Consider the following 20,568-nt stretch of genomic DNA (forward strand, 5'->3'; position numbering starts at 1 on the left):
ATTTTTTAAGGGAAAAAGCACTGGATTATCTATCAAAGAGGCTGCGAACCAGCCCCAAAGTATGCATGAACACAACAATTGTTCCATTTCAGAACATTTTTTCAGTAAACAGTTCCTTGTTGTGAAAGATGGAATCACTGTCATGTTTCCTTGTAAATCTATAGTCTGCCAACCTGCCTTTATGTTCACTGTTTGGGCCCTGAAATCAACACACTCTGCTGAAGAGCCATCATTACACCATAGTGACCTGTTATGCACTTTGTTAAAGCTTGCTTGCAATTCAAAATTGTCTTCTCTTTACTAACTAGACTGTCTTGTGTATCTGCTCTTTGTTCTTGCCGTTTCTGTGCCATAGAGATTCACAATTTTCAGAGAGCTTCTTTCTATGACAATGTTACTGGTCTTCCTGATACACCAGGTGAATGAATGAAAAACAAAAATAATAATATAGGCCTCCTAAAAGCAGGACTTGAATCTGTAGGAAAAACATTTTTTTTGCTTGTTAGGCAAGCATGAACTTTCATTTCATCCTAACCTTAGCGTTACCTCCACAAGGCAAACGTTCTTGTGCACATACCTATTTAGTTGCTGCTGCATACACAGAGTCTCATTTTTTGTACTGCACTTCTAGAGGCTTTGCAAGTGAGTAGCTGCATTTGAAACACAGGCTTGCTTCTCCAACATACCCGGATGACCTTGGGTATTTGAAATTAGGAGTCTCGGTACTCTGGTTCGGTATGATTTGTACTTGTTAATGTCTGTATACAATTTTTTTTTAAATTGCAGTCAAAGCAAGTTTTCTTTATACAACTTGCTGCGCTGGCATTAAATGGCATGTTGAATGTTTATTATTTCAGAAGCTGCTCAAAATTAGTATCATTGCTATTAAATGCCTATATTTTGAATGATAGCTTATGAGGGAAGTCCGTCAGTACTTGGGCCAAGTAAACAAATTCTGCCAGGGGTATATGCTGCCCATTAATCTGCAGGAGCACTTCTAAACTTGAAGCAAATCTCAGTTAGGCTGCGCTCCTAAGCAGACTTACAAGGAACTAAGCCCAGTTGATCGCAGTGGAATTTACTTCTGAGTAAACCTATAACATTACCCCATTAGCAAAACTGTATGTATTTTGGTAGACTTTAAAGCTGCTCTTTAGTTGTCTTTGTTTTTCACTAAAAGTATTTTATGGAGCCTGCTTTGGCATTTTATTAGATTTTTACTGCCACCATTACGTGTCTGATCATGCTTTTGTTGTAAGCTAAAATACATAAGCAGGGAATTTATGTATCTCCATGGGTGTATCTAAGTTAATCATATTGATGTAGTTTCAAAATGAAGCATGTTGCTTTTTCCTAAGTGAATCTGCTCTCGTGCGCTGCTTCCTTGATCGCTAGAGGGGACTGATTTCTACTCCTGATAGAAAAAATACATGGTTGTGCAAATACTTAAGCATATGGCCCATATTCACTTAAACTTAGGAGATTGGTTACAGTTTGGCTCTTCCTTCATTGGAGGATGCAGCATGCATTGCTCTCTCATTAGTAAATACTGTGACGTAATTTTATGCATACTTAATTGAAGTAGACTTGGCAGTGGTTTTAGCTGCAGGATAGATTCTTGAACTTCAAAGTACTACGACGTGCCACTTGGTTGGTATAAGCAGCATGGCCAGGTTGTCTAAATTTTATTTGTCTAGGGATCCAGGGGAAAGGACTCTCTGAACCTAGTATGAATTTCAACATTTTAGGCTGAGGTGCTTTTGGTCTAACTGGGAAGAAGATGTTAGATTCCTGGTGCAATGACTAGGTTAATTAGCAAGATCTTAGGTTGAAGATTTTAATGTGTTGTTTCCTAGGAATACCCAGTACTGTGGCTATCCTGAGATGTGTTTATTTGCATTTCTCTTTTGCTAGCTGACCAAAACATAATCTATCCACCCCCTGTCCTCCTGCTCCAAATGTGTGCTTGGTTCCTCATGCCTTTAGAGTTTGGTTTATTTATATAATCCATAGAGGAAAACAATATAGAAAATCCTTTCCCTTCTGTTGCTCAAAAAAAGTAAAGAGCTTTACAGAAGCTTTATCATTGTCACATACACAGTGGATATCTCAGGTGTACTGATATATTTGCTATGACATACCCACAGAATTGCACTTCATACGATGTGGTAAAGGGAATGTCAGTGGTGAAACAAAATGGCCTAATTATTCCCCCCCCCTTTCTATGGGAATATTATTCCATGTTTTCTTCAAGTTAAGCAGAAGTTGTTGGCAGGCTGATCATGGTTTGTTCCTAGCAAAGTTTGATACATGCCATCATTTGCATTTCTTGGCTCTATTGTAAACCTTCCCACATATTCACTCACATTATTTGCAGCTTCTTGGTCTAAAATTCCTTTTACGTATGAAAAGGGAATGGCTTTTGGTGCATAAAGCCGTGACTTGTGCTTTGTAGTGCATAATGGCAAAAGCTACAATGTTCTGCCTGGTGTGTTGCTTTCAATCCTGCTGCTTTCATATGTACGTAGATTGCTTTGCCATAGTAGGCAGCACCTTCCACCGTTTGTCGCGCAGAGCATTTGTCGAACCTTTTATCTCTTGTGCACTGCTCTGTTTCCTGAACCCGCTTAATTCGGTGTTCTTGTTGCCTGCAGTGGACCGCATTGTGGGTCTGGATCAAGTCACTGGGATAACAGAGACCGCGTTTGGCTCCACTTACAAGACCAAGAAGGGCATGTTCCGTACCGTGGGGCAGCTATACAAGGAGTCCCTCACCAAACTGATGGCCACGCTGCGAAATACTAACCCAAATTTTGTCCGCTGCATCATTCCAAACCATGAAAAGAGGGTATGTGTTCATTTCAAACGTTAAAATGTGCTTCTAATTTTCCCTTCCCAGTTGCTAATACTTGTTAGGAGCGACCTACTCTCAAGTAGGACCCTGGTAGAGACACATGCCCAACTGGCATGTTCTTTCCCTCCTGGCCGATTGTTCGGGAGCTTCAAAAGCTTTCTCCAACCCGAACATCACAGCGACTAATGCCAAAAGGCATTAGCGCACTTAGGGATCCGCAGAATATTTGCAGTTTGCATAACAGAACTCAGTAGCTCAGCGTTTTGGCTAATCTACGTTTATTTACATATAATACACTCGGAGCATTCTGACTTAGCTCCATCCTCTTTCTCATCAGACAACAGAGAGAGAGAACAAAGGACAATAGTCCCACTTCATGGAACACAGTAACACAAAACATCTTGTCTCCGTCACTTCCCACACTGTGGAATGAAAACATACACCATCATGTGATAGACAACAATCCCATGACTGCAGACACAGGGAATGAATCTCCAACAATACTATTGACATTTGATGTATTTGCTGACATGATAGGGTTTGGATTTCATGTTTTGCACATGAAGTATTTGGAACCCCACTTCATCCTTGTGAGTTGTTAGTTTCTTTAACTAGGTAAGGCTAAAAGCCAGAAGGATGATTACAAGGAGCTGCTAGTACTGTCCTGTAACAGAGCTTTTCCTCTGCCTTTAGGCTGGAAAGCTGGATCCGCACCTCGTTCTAGATCAGCTTCGCTGCAACGGTGTCTTGGAAGGAATAAGGATTTGTCGGCAAGGATTTCCAAACAGGATAGTGTTCCAAGAATTTAGACAGAGGTACTATAATAACTAGATTTGGCATGTTTAGAGCTACATCATTTCAGGTGGTTAAACCCAGTCTTCCTCCTCAACATAACTTTCTGTCATTAGTCAAGCGTAGCATGGGGATTAAATGAAAATTGGTGCCTGTACGGTTTGATCAGAGCTTAACTAGTTGTTTTCTTATTGATTGGTAGATATGAAATCCTGACTCCTAATGCAATTCCTAAGGGATTTATGGATGGGAAGCAGGCTTGTGAACGCATGGTAAGTCATTCAGTAGCAATCTAACATTGCTAAAAACCATTATCTTCTTTGCCTTATAAATTTTGAAACAAATGGGTTTTGGATATTTGTGCAGATCAGAGCATTAGAGCTGGACCCCAACTTGTATAGAATTGGACAGAGCAAGATTTTTTTCCGAGCTGGTGTTCTGGCACACCTAGAGGAAGAAAGGGATCTGAAGATCACAGACATCATCATCTTCTTCCAGGCAGTCTGCAGGGGATACCTTGCCAGGAAGTAAGTGTTTATAGTAATCTTGGCAGACGCTTATATTTGAAGTGCAGGTTTTGTGGAAATGTTCAGTTAGCTTAATCAAAAGCACTGAATATACAGACAGATGCATGGTTATTTCACTGCTAAAAAGCTTGAGAAGCAGTCTGGTGGAATAAGTTTATTGCCAGGATTAAAAAAAAACACGAGTATTGCCCCCTTGCACTTGAATATGGCTTTGGAAATGCTTTGATGTAGCTGTTAAAATGCAAACATTCCCAACTGAAATGGAAAACCTTGGTTTGTGTTCAGGGCTTTTGCTAAGAAACAGCAGCAGCTGAGTGCATTGAAAGTCCTGCAGAGAAATTGTGCTGCCTATTTGAAGCTGCGGCATTGGCAGTGGTGGAGAGTGTTCACAAAGGTAGGTTGTCCACAAAGGTCGGTGGTGGTGGTGGTGGTTAGGAATTTTCAGCAGCACGATAGTGGCATGCCTCTTGTGTCATACTTTGCAGGTGAAGCCCCTGCTTCAAGTTACTCGACAGGAGGAAGAACTTCAGGCTAAGGATGAGGAGCTTCTGAAGGTGAAGGAGAAACAGACAAAGGTAGAAGCAGAACTTGAGGAGATGGAAAGGAAACATCAACAGGTTTGTATACACAATCTGACCTATGCACAAAGTCGACCTTATTCTAATAGCACTTATGACTTTATTATCTACCTAGGCAAAACCAACATCTTAACTTACTGTAGTTAGATACATCTAGCTAGTTTGTGTAGGAACAGAAAGCATATTGTGTGATCAAATAAACACGCAAGGAGTTATAGCGAATACATTTTAATGACTGGTCTGGAGAAGAGGTATGAAGCTGCACAGTGGATCCCTTTTGAAATTGAACTCAATCTTTTCTGGATATATACATATAATCAGAGGCAGATTTAGGGCAGTGTAACTGGTTCCCCTGGGCACTGGGTACGGAGCTGCGGGGGGTATTGCAACTATGACATAACACATGTGCGGAACAGAAGGCGAGAGGTAGGGGACACTGAATTTTGGCCTTGCACAGGGAGCCATTTCCCTCTGGTAACTGTGGTTGTCTGTGCATGCTTGTTCTTTCAGCAACTTTTAGGACTGGGTGAGCTATGCAAGATTCTCCCGTAACTATGAAATGGTTGTTTTGACAGTATATTGAAGGAGGATTGACAATACTTTCTTACTGAATTTGCAGCTGTTGGAAGAGAAAAACATTCTTGCAGAGCAGTTGCAAGCAGAGACAGAACTCTTCGCTGAAGCCGAAGAGATGAGAGCTCGTCTGGCTTCAAAGAAGCAAGAGTTAGAAGAAATTCTGCATGATTTAGAATCCAGGGTGGAAGAGGAAGAAGAAAGGAACCAAGTGCTACAGAATGAAAAGAAGAAAATGCAGGCGCACATACAGGTATCCCTTGATGTGTTGATGGTAGGATGATTAGAAAATATGTCTAAATTTTGGTACATTGACCTATCTTTGGTGAGACCATGTGAAAACTGTGGGCAAGTTATAATACAGCTGAGCTTTCTGTTTTTTAAGGACTTGGAGGAGCAGCTCGATGAGGAAGAAGGTGCTCGGCAGAAATTGCAGCTGGAGAAGGTAACAGCTGAAGCCAAAATAAAAAAGATGGAAGAAGAGATCTTACTGTTAGAGGACCAAAATTCCAAATTTCTTAAGGTGAGAGCAAATTGTGACACACTCCTTTAGAACTAGTGAATGTGGAAACAATAATGCAATGCGTGAAAAGTGACTGCTGTGGGAGCCATCTTGTGGCTCCTCAATCTTGTCATCCAGAGAGTAATTGGCATCTGTTTGTGGCTTGGATTTAGGACCCTCCCTGCCCCCCCCATAGAGCAAACTCTTGTCATGTGTTGTGCTGTTATCATGCAGTGATGTCATAAGTCGTGCAAAAAGGGTGTGCTTTGCTGTTCATTCTGTGAAATATAGCTTTGATTTAATGATCATCTTCTAGAGTAGCATTCTTCAGCCTTTCCAAGCCCAGGTCCCACCTTTAATCCCAACCTGCATTTGGGGACCTGTTTCTATTTGTATGGCGGTAGTGCTGTCCATCGTGACCAGAACATGCATGAGGGTAGTTAGTCACTGGTTTCTACACTTCCTATTTCAAATGCCTCCTAGATTTCATTCTCCCATCTCAAAATCACCATGAGCATTTTGGTCAGGGGGATGACAGCATGTCTCTTAAGTACTAAATTGCCCCTGACCCGGTATCTCCAACCATAATGGTTCTGTGGAGAAGCCTGCCCCTTTTGAGAATTGTAGCATGTCCAGAGCAACCCCACCTCCAGTACAGCTTTCCTTGGAGTTTGCATCCACTGCCCCCCACTGGTGCTCTCTCAATCCACCTTTCCAGCTGGCCCATCCTGGCTCAGAAACTCAGTGTAAACCCTTATACACAGCATCCTTCTCCAAATATATTTGGCACATGTGCTTACCGTAGGGAGTTCTCACCTACCTGCACACTTGTCAGTTCTACTTCTCCCCTATTTGAATCATTAAAAACATTTCCCCCTCATCCCCGGGGAATGATATGTCCTGAACCAGATGATTTCTGCTGTGCCCTCTACTAAATATATCTGGATGAGCCCCATGTTTTAATTACCTGGAAGTAATTAAGTAACAAGGCTTCTTTTCAGCTTACCCTGCACATTTTGCTTTAAAATCTTAGGAGGATCAGTAAAATACGGAGGGGCAATTGAATTGTCCTGTCCTGTCGCATCGTTCGTGCAGCCTCAAACTGTATCTGCAGGACCCATGTCTGTTGCTCTGAGCCCACATATGTACTACCTAACAGTTGCTTTCTTTTTCTCAATTAGGAAAAGAAATTAATGGAGGATAGAATTGCAGAGTGTACTTCACAGCTGGCTGAAGAAGAAGAAAAGGCCAAAAACTTAGCTAAACTCAAGAACAAGCAGGAAATGATGATCACAGATCTGGAAGGTTAGCAATTTCAAGATTTGCCATATGAAGGGACTCTCAGTAAAAGTCGAAAGTATGCTAACACTGAACGAAAAACAAGCTTATCACTGCCTTTACGTGTATCATTTTCTGGGACCAGAGGTACAATAATAGTCTTCCACAGTGTCAGTTTGGCAGCTATTGGGATTGGGCATTCGGTCAGAAAATATTTGTTTGATCAAGTATTTTTAAAGCACTAACTGTTGGAGGAATGATATTTTAATCAACTGGCTTGTTACAAAATAAAATCAGTGAATTTACAAGTTGACCTATGGTCTGCCTGCTCCCATGTACGCTTACTACTACAACAACAACAACCCAAATACAATAAAACTCAGAATAAAATAAACAAATCAACAAAATTCCACACAAACCATGAAACAGCCTTCAGAAACCAGCTTCAACACATTTTGGAATGTCTAGGCAGATAAAAAGGTCTTCACCTGGGATTTAAAAGAAACAGGTCTGGTGCCAGGCAGGTTTCCCTGGGGAGGGCATTTAATATACAAAGGGCCCCAACCAAGAAAATAGGCAAATGTCAAACAGGGAAGGCAAACTTCATATGGCAGAGGGACTCAGAGGAGGGCTTCTTTCTTAAAAAATAATTTTAAAAAAATATAGAGTGAAAAGAGAACAAGAATTACAAACTGAATATTTCCCCCCTCTTTTTCCAGAACTCACAGGCATAGTTCAGATAAAAACCATAGTTCATGCAAGCACTGAAGGGGAAAGAGGCTGAAAAGTTGCTAATATCAATATGAAAGAGAACGCTAATACAAACATACATTGTGGAATGCAGCAGGTGCAGTTTGTCCTGTAGAGTTTTTGTTCGTGTGCTGAATGAATTGCTGCCAGTCTGCTATGAAAGTCTCCCTGCTTCCCCCTCCCCACTACCTGTATGTAGTTTCTGGGTCAGTTTTTCAGAAAGTGCTATGTCACAAATTATGTCATACCATTTTTGTTCCTTTAAGGGGGAAGGGCTTCTGATGACAAACACATTTTCATCTGCTTTACATTTTTTAAAGTATTTTTTTTTAAAAGCAACTGTTGAACACAAATCGGTTTTTAAAGACAAGTGTGCTGAATTGAAAGCAGGCTAGTTCTTTGGTTACCTGTTTCCCCTGCTTTTTTCCTCTATATGCATCAGTATGTCAGCAGTATGCTCCTGACTACTGCAGGGTGAAGGGGCAAGCAGTCTTCATTTTCTGTTAGTGCTGATACATAACTAAACAGAAAAGCTAAGCTGCGACCTATCCAGTGTCATATTCTCCTTCATGAAATATTTGGCAGTATTTGGTCAAATAGGAGGTGGTCAGTGGACAACATTTGACCGGTCAGTGGGCCAACATGCTAATCCCAGCTGTAACAAATAAGTTAATGAATTAATCAGGGTAAATACAGATTTTCAAATATTTGGACTTGCATCTCTTGGCATCTGAGTATTTCATTATTACGAATGTCAGCACAAAGAAAACTATTTAGGTTAGCAGTTTGCTTTCAGCATTGCAAATGCAAAAATATGTGTTCAAATGTTCCTTTGTGTTTTCTTAATAGCCATTTTGGCCATTGGGCACAGTGTCTTAATCTGACTTTTGTCTATGTTAAGTGGATTTTAAAAAAGAAAGAAAGCAGCATGTCCTTCATTACTGGAAAATATTTAATTTTATTCATATGAATTGGGTGTTCCTGTGTTGGCCCTATGGAATGACAAGAGAGGAGAATGTCTTTGTTTTGTACCAACTTCTGCATTCCTAGATTGTTATATGTTAGTGCAAATATCTAGGCACCTGGCATCACCAAAGCAAATTTCACTCCTGTGTACAGTATACTGTTACTTATAGAACTTCCTTCTTTCTCCTACTGGGAGACCAGAGCCATACCAACAAGAACAGGTTCCCTTCTCTCACTGGGGCATTCCAGTCTTCAAAGCCCCCCTTCCTTACTCCAAGTTGCCTTCCAAATCTCACTGACTTGACTCTCTCTCTCTCTCTCTCTCTCTCTCTCTCCAATTTTTTTAACATCACTGTTTATGCTGCACATTAGAATACTTTCTGGAAGTTCTTAGCATTTATTTTTGCTATCTCAACTTGCTTCAAAATAGAGTTATTTTTCTTTATCCCAATGTTCTGTTTATAAAAATTCCCCCTTCTGCTCTTGGCATTCGATGATGGATTATGTTTTGAGAAGAAATACCATGAAATATTTGCAGTGTTACACTTGCAATATCAACAGTATTTGTAACCCCCTTCTTGGATTTAGATGTGCAATAATTTTTGGCTGTAAAACGCATACATCATAGAATTCTGACTTTCCATACACATTTACTTATTTTTGTGTCCTAATTTGGGAATAGTTTCTGCCTACAGTGCTGTGGCCACCTGACTTGATTCTGAAAGTATTACAGTTCTGACATTTAGCTAGATAGGCTGAAATTGAATAATAAGGATTACAACTGACATCCGTCATATTTTTGAAGTTCATCTTGCAATTTCTAAAGCTAGTCATAGCCTTTCCTTACACTTAGCAACCTGATACTGGAAGAAAGCATAAAGGTGTCACCATATACCACTTCTTTGGCAGTCCAAAATGGAAGAGAATGCATTTTTACAGTTTCCCAAAGTGTCTTATTGTTTTTCTCCTCTGAGGCAACAGAAATCCTATAGTTAGCCTCCCAAGATCCTGGCTTAACTTAAGAGATGGATCTCTCCCAGTTCCTATTTCTTCCCTCTGCTTGGGGAATTAGACTTTCCATGAGATCTTTAGTTGAGGACCAGAAGCTTATCTTAATGCACTGAAGGTTTGGTTTTGCCTCTACCAGCAACAGTCAACAGGCAGGAGTTGTTAGTCATCTTTTTGAGACTGAGTGAGGAGATTCTATCCCCAACACAATCTCACCCAACAGGAAATTGGCACATTTCCCACCTCAGCCTCTTCTGTGACCATCTTCAGACAAGCTCCTCTGGAGAGGTACTGTCCAGTAGTGCTTTAAGTAACCAACAGAGGTACTAAAGAGGTTCCAAATACTTTTCGGTTTTCTACAACCAATAATTGTAGAGTACTTCTGGACACTCCAAAGATTCTTCAGTGGCTTCTAGCCAAATTTCTATAGTCAACTTCTTACCAGCAAATATTTCCTTTTATTTGATACAGATGGAAACTTGTCTGTTGTGCTTTCCAGAAGCTAGAGCTAGCTGCCTGCAAGAGTCTCTTTTATAGTCTCCAGAGAGCAAAGGAAAGCGCAGAGAACCCTTTTATGCACAAGCTATGCAATCATGTTTCAGAGTAGAAACTTTCTATAAACTAAATATTCCTTAATGAAATTCATAATGCATCAGGTTGTCATTTAAGATCCTTCTATTCCCTGCGAAGTTGTTGCCTCAGCCAAGTGCTCTTTTTCTTGTCTGCACAAATGCAGGTGCACACATAGGGTTAACTACCTTAGAAGTTACTGTGGAATAAATTGATGTTTTCTGGAGCTTTTGGACAAGAGGGTTCTAATCATGGTCTCCCAGGGCTGGTCAAGTTCTGATTCTTAGCTGGTGAACCTCTGCTCTTGTCAGAGAACAATCAGGCTTCCTTACTAAACACCTTGATTTGTATTGTCACCAAGTTGTGATTTTGGTAATAGTTTGAGGACTTTGTGGGGAGAAGTTCCTTTCCTTAAGAAGCCTGCCTCCCAGGTTCTAGAGATAGGCAGCCCAGGATATCTTGGTCCCTGGCACAGAAAAGTCAAATGGCAGTCCCATCATTGTGATAAAAACATCAATAGTCATTATTACATAAGTGACATACAGAGTTGTTCTAATCCCAATTTTGTTGCCTTGGAAGATAGCAGAAATTAATCAGATAAGAAATGAAACATCACTGTTACTCTCTAGGGCTCATTTATGTTCTTAACAACACTGATTTTAAACCCAGACTGCATCGTTCTTCATGTTGGAAGTGTTCAAACAGAATGCTATTTGAAACATGATAATTTCCAGGAGCTCTGTCCTGTGGTAGTGATCTGTAAGTTAGATGCTCTAAATTTGTACACTGAATTCTGGCATTTCCACTTGGGATTGATGCAACTCTATGCCCCTAAATCTTGAATTAGCCATTTGGTTACCTTCATTTTTAGCAAGTTCATCCTTGGCATGCTCTCATAAGATAGTGTTTAGTAGACAAAAATTCCCCACTTACCATGATTGTGTCTCCTAAAGAGCGCTTGAAAAAAGAAGAAAAGACTCGTCAAGAACTGGAAAAAGCTAAAAGGAAACTTGATGGAGAAACAACTGATCTACAGGACCAAATTGCAGAGCTGCAAGCCCAGATTGAGGAGCTAAAAATCCAGCTTGCCAAGAAAGAAGAGGAGCTGCAGGCTGCTCTTGCCAGGTAGAATATGCAAAGATAGTGCCAGGTTATTTGGTATTGTAGGGTGATATTAAGCTATTACTGCATATTTCTGCTTTGTTGGTGGTGGGGTGCCGTGTAAATTGTACACTCCACAGCCCATCCCAGTGTGGTGTAGTGGTTAAGAGTGGCAGACTCGTAATCTGGTGAACCGGGTTCGCGTCTCCGCTCCTCCACATGCAGCTGCTGGGTGACCTTGGGCTAGTCACACTTCTTTGAAGTGTCTCAGCCCCACTCACATCACAGAAGGTCTGAGCATCACCAATTTCCTTTCATGACAAGGAAAAATAAAATAAAAATCAGGAGCAGCAGTAGGCCTCTGCAGATGTCAATGAGTGTGTGTCATGGCATCTGCATGGACTCAAAATCTAATGCCATTTGATTTCCACCTCTTATTAGATCTCCCATATGCAACTAGGTAGACAGAATCCAGTACACTGCCAAATTGTTCTTCACTGATAAGTTTTCTTGTGGAAGTCTAGAACTCTTTCTTCAACTCCCAACATTTGAATAGGCTTTATGCAAATCCCAGACCCTGAGCTTCATTCTTATTCTAGAAATTGTGTTGTGTTTCCAGAGGGGATGAGGAAGCTGTGCAGAAGAACAATGCGCTGAAATTAATACGAGAACTTCAAGCTCAAATTGCAGAACTGCAGGAGGACCTTGAATCAGAAAAGGCTTCACGAAACAAGGCTGAAAAGCAGAAGAGAGATCTAAGTGAGGAGCTGGAGGCACTGAAGACTGAGCTGGAAGATACCCTGGATACCACAGCAGCTCAACAAGAGCTCAGGTTAGTAGAAGACTAGATACATAACAAGGAATGTGTTCATAATGCTTTGATTCCTCATAAAGAACAAGCCCTATTCTGGTAAATCTGAAGTCCTGGCTACAACTCTCTCTGGGAGATGTAATGAGGGCAGAGCATAGTTGAAACTTTTGTTGAATCAAAGCAACAGTAATGACTTACATCTGTGTAAAAACTCTCACACAGGAAGAGTTTCCTAAAGTAACTCAGCATTCCTTATATTGCAATAAATTTAGGACTGCCTCATGTCTTCTGACACAGATTAATCTCCAGTTTGGTGTTTTTTGTAACATTTAAGTAGTGGTGGCTCTCCCTTGCCACAGAAATCTGCCTTTGGGGAATAAAAACTAAAACTTGGTTATTCTATCCAAACTGGATTCTTCTTACTACTACTTCTGGGCAATGCTGGTAGATTTCTTGTTTCTGAAAACTATCTTAAATTTGCATAGAGTCAAAAATCGTTGGAAAATAAACACTGTGGTAGAAGCTGCTCAGACCTTCAGATCTTGTCTTGCTGGGTATTCCTTAGGACAAAGCGTGAGCAGGAAGTTGCTGAACTGAAGAAAGCACTTGAAGAAGAAACAAAGAATCACGAAGCCCAAATTCAGGATATTAGGCAGAGGCATGCAACAGCCTTGGAAGAGCTCTCGGAACAGCTTGAACAGGCCAAACGAGTGAGTGGAAGATTCACTTGAATGCACGGGAGACTGCCTCAGAGCCCTTCATATATAGTCTGTTGGGTTCAGTTGAAGGAGGGCAGGATATTCATATATTAAATAGACATTCGAACAGGTGTTAATACACTGCTTTCATAATATAACTGCACAGTGGCTATGGCTGCCATTTGTCTACTAAAGTCAGTTGATCTTGCATTTTTTAAACCAACCTATCAGCAGTTTTGAACAGGACACCAGATAAACGTCCAACAGATTAAGGATGAAAATGCAGTAGTCTTTGCTACCTATCTCAGAAATGCAAACTCATTTGACTTTGCTCATACGGGTGTTGCTCACAGATATGCACCTAAAAATTATAAAGTGTTAAGATTTGGGTCCTCTTGCATCCCCTGTGGAATTGTGATCTACAGTGGCAGCTCCTGCTCCACCCTAGGTATATCAGAACATTTTTGGCAAATGAGGCCACACTTTTATGATTTAATTGCACACATAACCATCGTTGCAAGCACTGTTATGACTGTAGCCGGTAGCATACATGTCTGTGTCAAATTCATGCATTTGTAGACACTTCTGCAGTAAAGTGTTACAGTTGTGTTGCAATGCAATATCTAAAGTTTGGTTTCAAAAACAAATTCATATTGAACTTGAAGCAGCTAAGAATTCAAATCAGATTACCAAACTTGTGGTGCCTCAAATGAAGAAGCCAGTGAATTTTAGTCTGAATCTAGAAAAAAGATTTTCGCCGCACGTGAAGCCTAGCTTTTATATTGCAGGTGAAGTGTGATTACCTTTCTTTTGCTTTTAGTTCAAATCAAATCTTGAAAAGAACAAGCAGTGCTTGGAAACAGATAACAAGGAGCTGGCCTGCGAGGTGAAGGTGTTGCAGCAGGTTAGATCTGAATCGGAGCACAAGAGGAAGAAGCTGGATGGGCAGGTACAGGAATTGCTGGCCAAGGTTGCAGAAGGAGAGAGGCTGAGGACAGAACTTACAGAAAAATCAAGCAAACTGCAGGTAAAGATTTGGATGGGCGATTCTTTAGCTTTTTCTCACGAACTCTTGGTCAGACTACACAATTTAGTGAACATCCTTCTAAAATGCTCCTGCTTGATACAGATGTAGTATTTTGAAAAATTGGTGTGGCATTAATGTCAGATAATAGGATGGGAGCTGCTTCTGGTAGTACTTTGTGTTGCACTAGTTATCCTTTGGTGAGCACATGCAAAGTTTCTGCTTTGCATTGATATGGTTCTTGAAAGTTGAAATAGTTTTAAGCACCTGAAAAATGCAAAGTTACTCTTCCTCTTGTGACAAGGAGACTGTTTATAGAGCTCTAGTACCATTTTCCCTGTCTGGAAGTGCCCATTTTCCCCTATGCAAGCCACATCCTGCTCAGAGAAGCATTTTAAAGAAACATTTTGAGAAAGTTACTTAAAACATCAGAGTGAAAATTATTCCTCATTCTGCTCACTACAGATTCAGTAGAGTTAAAACTAAAGAATCAGTTTCGTAGGGAGGCCGTTGAAACTTTTTGTGGAAGTTTTCAATAAAAGTATTCAAAAGTTCATAAGAAATGTAGGCCTTGGGTCAGGACTGTGCTCCAGGGCCTTGCATCCTTTCCGACCATTTAGTATACAAGAAACATAATGAGCAGTAAAAATGTCAGAGAGATGGTTCATGGGTGTAGAATACTTTGGGGAGAATCTGTACCAATCAGAAACTGCTGCAGTAGGCAGAGGAGAATAGTTTTAAAATTCTCTTACAGTTTATCATAACACTTTAGGACTTAGCATGAAATATATTGGAAGTGTTAAAGGACGGTATTTTATTTTATTTATTTTGCAGTCTAAGCTGCTTCAAGAAAATTCTACAGTAAAAATGTGCACAGGGTCAAACCTCTAAGTAAATTTCGAGCTTTTCAACTGCCACTTCATTTTGAAGCTGTAAAAAAACTTCACTCATGTAATACACAACTGCCCAGTCATGCAAAGAGAACTGAAATACTGTTTTCCAGCCAATTCCAGTTTACCATACTAGATTAGATTAGATCGGGTCAGGTCAGAGAACTAGAACCCTATAGGAGTTCTGTTAGCTCTGTTTGACATAGGGCAGCAGTGATAATCTTACAGAACCTGAAGCAAGCATGCCTGAAAGGTGGATTATCCAACTGGATTACTTTAAAGTAGCTGCAAAAGAAATGTCTTGCAAATGGGTCCACTTGGGCTACTTTTGGAATCAATAGAATGCAGTTTCTGTTATCAAAGTACTTGTCAATGTCATGGAGGAAACAAATAGCAAGATTCTCCTTAGTTCCTCAAATCTGCTGCATGTTCTAAAGCGAAGTCTCATGTAAATAGTCACAGACATAGCAATGAGACATCAGAACATAGATATTTCAAATATTGCCTTAGATGAATACTGTTATGATTATCCTATACTGAGGATGTCGCTTTGGAAAAACACATTTTCTCACAAGCAAGATGTGAGTACATTACCTTGAGATTCCTTTGCTTTGCAGAATGAGCTGGAGAGCGTCTCAAGTCTCCTGGAAGAAGCAGAGAAAAAAGGCATTAAATTTGCCAAAGATGCTGCCAGTTTGGAGTCTCAGCTACAAGATACACAGGTATGACTAAAATTCTAGAATGCACATTTGTTTGAAATTCTTTTCTGCCATTCTGTTCTCCCATAAGTCAGCAAAAAAACCTATATATAAGCCAAGCCAAAATTAAAATGGAAGTACAAGGGGCTGGTTGTAGTTGTGTGTGCTCTCCTGCTCATCTAAGAAATTTTGATCCAGTGGGCACCTCAACTAACCGAAGAGGAGGGGAGACTTTTTTGCAGCTGCTCACCCTGCCAAAATTTGCTCTGACATATTGGAGCCCTGTAGAACAATGTGGATAAAAGCTGCAGTGGGAATTGGTGAAAATTGCCTCCCCTCCTCTTTCATTAATGGGAATCTTCACTAGATCAAAGGACTCCTGTTCATGGAAGGGCACAAGTGAATGCTGCCCTGAGTATAAATCAGTCATTATACATAAAATCAGAAGAAGAGAAGCAAATTAATTCCAGCTATGAAGGCCCTGCAAAATAGAAAGGTGTTCACTGCAAGCTAATAAGAGGGAAGCCAAGCTGGGCCTCCATGCAGCTGTTAGCACGGCGGCTGCTGTAGTGCAGATAATACAACTCCTGTGAACTTACATGCCTGTTTCTGGAAGAGTTAAGGCCCAAGCATTTCTGAGCAACAATGTACAGGTGACCCAAAGTGTTTTCAGATCTAGAACTTGGAGCAGCACCCTTTGATGTTCTTGGTTCATTCCTTATCTGCACAGTGGAAATAAAGGTATTCTGTCTCAAGAGTTGTGCTGAAGTTGAACAAGACAAGGTTTTTAATTGCATGCTCACATTTAAAATAATGGATTCCCTTGCAAGGATTTGTTCAAACCTTTAACACAACTTTGGACATTTTATGGCACAGGATTCCCTATGTTCTTTTGATGGTTACACTTGCTTCTGAGAAGCATGATGGGTATGCTGCAGTGATAGCATTGCCCAGTTTCCACTGTAATGCATGACCAGCTCTGGCAATTCTGACGTGCCCTTTTCCTGTTGTGCAATTAATATCATTTTCCTAATGGCAGCAGTCTCATCCCGTTCACTGACAATAAGATGCTGGGATATTTCTTCATTTTAACGGATGACTCTTTGGCTGGGACCAGTTAACTGCTTTTAGATCTGTAATGAGGCATCTCATTACCAAATTGTATAACAATGAGTTAATGCTTTCAGATCACCCCAGCATAAACTTGACATCCTTACCCAGCCCTGTACCTACCATCTCACAGCAAGTAAATATCCCCATTCCATACTGAACACCACCGCGCCAAGCTAAGTTCAGATTCTCTCAGGACAAGTGATAAACATGAGTGCATTTTTCATCCCCACAACAGGAGCTGTTGCAAGAGGAGACTCGCCAGAAACTGAACTTGAGTAGCAGGATTCGACAGTTGGAGGAAGAGAAGAACAATCTGCAGGAGCAGCAGGAGGAAGAGGAGGAAGCCAGGAAGAATTTGGAGAAACAGGTGCTGACTCTGCAGTCTCAGGTGAGAAGCCATGGAATACATGGGCAATTGCGCATCTCTGTGTTTTTATTCCAGCCAGGTTTGTCTTAGACTAGTTTAAACTGAATTGGCTTTTCCTGACTCTTCGTTACTGTATCTCCAGTACCAGAGCAGGAGCTATGAACTTTTGGCAAGGTGCACCGCTCCTGATTTATTTCAAAGCATTTCAAGGTTACAGCAGTCTATTTACCTGTTAGCTTGGATATTGGATGCAGCTGCTTTGGGGGTGGGGGGTGGTATTCCCACCAATTCAATACAATAAATTCATTAAAAATGGATCTAGTTCACACTGCAGTAAAAACAAACATCAGGTAGTCTGTACTACTCCATGTGGCAACTGGCCTGAATGAAGAAATGTTTCTCTATTCAATTTGGTTCTAGCCTAGGCATCTGCTGTCCTTGTGTGTAAGCCCTCACCTGCACACAGCTTTGCAGTGAGAACCTTGCCATCTCAATGGAAAACAAGCCATCTTCCACCTGCACAACGCATGTCTGTCTCTTTGCCAAACACAGAAAGGTCATAACGACGTTATTTTCTGTTGCTCATTAAACTCAGCTCGCTGATGCCAAAAAGAAGGTTGATGATGACTTGGGGACTATTGAAGGATTGGAGGAGAACAAGAAGAAACTACTGAAGGACATGGAACTTCTGAGCCAGCGTCTTGAAGAAAAGGCAATGGCGTATGATAAGTTGGAGAAGACCAAGAACCGTCTTCAGCAGGAGCTTGATGACTTAATAGTGGACCTTGATCATCAGCGCCAAATTGTTTCCAACTTGGAGAAAAAGCAGAAGAAGTTTGATCAGGTATGCCACTATATAAATCCTCTTGCTTTCTTCTTGCTGATACATGTAGCAGTTAGCTATTATTTGCCCAGTAGATAATCTTATTACATAGGCATTTTCATGGTCTACCTGTGAGCTGATGGAATATCTAAACTGGTTTTCAGCTGGCTACTTAACTTGTGGCTTGCAGGAATCCTAATGCATTCTTGAGGAACAGGATCAATATTGAGGAATTGGGGAGAGGAGAAGAGATGCACCCTCACCTCTTACATCCACTGTGGTTGCCTAGAGCTTCTCAAGGTTGAGATGCAAAGTATCAAACTACCTTGGTAATTTGGAAGCTAAGAGCTTGAAATCTGTTATTTATGTCTGACTTCTTCCAACTTTGCATATGTTGCGATGCTCAGATGCTGGCAGAAGAGAAGAACATATCTGCCCGCTATGCAGAGGAAAGGGACCGTGCAGAGGCCGAGGCAAGAGAAAAAGAAACCAAAGCCCTCTCTCTAGCGCGAGCCCTGGAGGAAGCTCTGGAGGCCCGTGAAGAATATGAGAGGCAGAACAAGCAACTCCGGACAGAGATGGAAGACTTGATGAGTTCCAAAGATGATGTGGGCAAAAATGTGAGTGGTGTACTATTTGCATGACTGAGAATGATGTAGTACAGTTTGAACAAGTGCTTATAATGGTTGTATTTCAAATTGAACTTTGGTCAGTTGGAGCACATTCATTCTAATGTTCTGAGAAGGCTTCCAGAATTCTATTTGCATCAACAGCTGTGTGCACTGGAAGGTTCTTAAAACCCAAACAGTCATAGTCCTAGGGTTAAAGTTGCCTGTCTCTGTGCATTTTTGTCATTGTTGTAACTTCAGCTTTTACACTCTTCTGAACATAAGAGCTCTACGTTCTCTACTATGGTAGTGTTTTCCATCCCTGTGCTCTCCAAAGGCAGAAGCAAATGTGGCATGAGCACTTGTGTATGTGTTCTAGGTCGGTGGTTCCCAATATTTTTGGTAGGGCAACCCACAAGCCCAAATCTACTTGGTCTGATGACCCAACAGTATATTGTCGTGTGAATTTTGGACCTCAGGTCTTGGGCAGGCATCATTGGCATGCATTTTATCTGCAGGTTTGGCGATTTTATACCTATTACTTGAGGCATCCAAGCAAAAATCTTACTTAATGCCCCTATTAATGTAGGATTTGTTGAAATAATTATACTACTTTAAGAAGCTATTCACAGGTTGTTGTTGTTGTTATTTTTTAAAAAAAATGGGAATGTAAGAACACTAATCATATGATTGTGGCTGTAGGTTCATGAATTGGAAAAATCCAAGCGCACCTTGGAGCAACAAGTGGAGGAGATGCGGACACAATTGGAAGAGCTGGAGGATGAGTTGCAAGCCACAGAAGATGCCAAATTGCGCCTGGAAGTGAACATGCAAGCCATGAAAGCACAGTTTGAGCGGGATCTCCAGGCTAGAGATGAGCAGAATGAGGAGAAGAAGAGGCTCTTAGTAAAACAGGTAAAGCTTTTAACATACAGAAGTAACCGTACTGGTGGTTATAAGTTCTGTTGAGCAAGTGTCCCTCAAACTAAAGCAGCAGGTCGTTGGATTTTATTAAGCTTTGAAGATGGAATGTTAGTCACCTGAAGCACAAGTCCTTCCAAGCCCAAGAGCCAAACAAAATCTGTCTTCGTTCATGACACTCTAGCAATTTCCATGCATGCTTGATTATTCCTTTGAAAGGGCAGTGGCTGGAGCATTCTCAAAATGCCAGATTTTGTTTCATTTAGGCTATTTTCCACCCAGGTTTTGTAGGGTGCATAAAGCTGAAAATCTCTGGTAAATAAAGCAAAAAATCTTAATTTGTATTAAGTCCATAGCGATTTATCATAATCTTGCATACATGTGTAATGCCTGTGGATTCAGTATTCACTGAACCAGCGTTACAAAAATGCCAGGTGGAAGGGAGTAGTTTGCTGGCTCTGTGGTTTACATGACGGAGGGCAGGTAGAGTGAACCTGGATCACGGAATTTATAGCTTCCTTGCTGCTGTTGTAGTTAATGTGCAGAGTGCTGACCACTATGAATATGGAAACAGTCAAGGAGGACCTGTTGATTAATTAACTGTAAAGGAGAACTGTAGACTGCTGGCTTAGGAGTTTTGCTTAGTGCAGATGTCCTTCAACAGATCTTTCAATTCTAGTATGGGTGCTGCTGACTGGAGGTTCTTATTGAGGTAGAAATTGGTGTTGCTTTCTACTGTATGCAAGCTGCTGTAAAGTCTGTTAAGAAAATGTCTTTCAAGTTCTGATTCAGGAAATGATGCCATATTCTTTGCCTCTTTCTTTTTTAATTTGGTTTTGCGGTAAAACACATTAAGTTGTTTATGAGCTCTTCAGTAGGTTTTTTAAGGGGTTTTTTTTTTTGCATAGTTGATCATAAATTACTTTCCATTTTGCTTTGAAGAATTAATGAGACTACACAAAGCTTTTATTGTCTCCATTTTGGGAACCGGTGTACCATGAACAAGTGTGCCCTTTTGGCCTTACTATGAGGTTAACAATTACGGTTGGCTTCAATAACCTGTAATATTAAGCTTTTGCACAGGAGCTATGGATCAAAGGAGATAGAAGCTCTCGC

The 20,568-nt window shown here is 40.8% G+C and overlaps 1 protein-coding gene across 4 annotated transcripts in view; it reads left to right on the forward strand.

Annotated features, from left to right (window-relative positions):
• Positions 1–20,568, forward strand: part of MYH10 (myosin heavy chain 10) — a 71,872-nt gene that overhangs the window by 44,590 nt on the left and 6,714 nt on the right. For 3 of the 4 annotated variants that reach the window (XM_082213795.1, XM_082213796.1, XM_082213797.1), the window contains 18 exons: positions 2,655–2,848; positions 3,548–3,669; positions 3,849–3,918; positions 4,013–4,173; positions 4,459–4,567; positions 4,659–4,790; positions 5,371–5,577; positions 5,710–5,847; positions 7,008–7,131; positions 11,352–11,523; positions 12,119–12,331; positions 12,876–13,020; positions 13,829–14,035; positions 15,540–15,644; positions 16,969–17,121; positions 17,696–17,944; positions 18,331–18,543; positions 19,234–19,446. In XM_082213795.1, coding sequence (XP_082069921.1) covers positions 2,655–2,848; positions 3,548–3,669; positions 3,849–3,918; positions 4,013–4,173; positions 4,459–4,567; positions 4,659–4,790; positions 5,371–5,577; positions 5,710–5,847; positions 7,008–7,131; positions 11,352–11,523; positions 12,119–12,331; positions 12,876–13,020; positions 13,829–14,035; positions 15,540–15,644; positions 16,969–17,121; positions 17,696–17,944; positions 18,331–18,543; positions 19,234–19,446 — 2,927 coding nt within the window. Of the gene's footprint in view, positions 1–355; positions 419–2,654; positions 2,849–3,547; positions 3,670–3,848; positions 3,919–4,012; positions 4,174–4,458; positions 4,568–4,658; positions 4,791–5,370; positions 5,578–5,709; positions 5,848–7,007; positions 7,132–11,351; positions 11,524–12,118; positions 12,332–12,875; positions 13,021–13,828; positions 14,036–15,539; positions 15,645–16,968; positions 17,122–17,695; positions 17,945–18,330; positions 18,544–19,233; positions 19,447–20,568 lie in introns of all 4 variants that reach the window. The other variant, XM_082213798.1, reaches the window with a different exon arrangement.

This window comes from Podarcis vaucheri, assembly GCF_965113315.1.
Source record: "Podarcis vaucheri genome assembly, chromosome: 2".
Lineage (NCBI taxonomy): Eukaryota > Metazoa > Chordata > Lepidosauria > Squamata > Lacertidae > Podarcis > Podarcis vaucheri.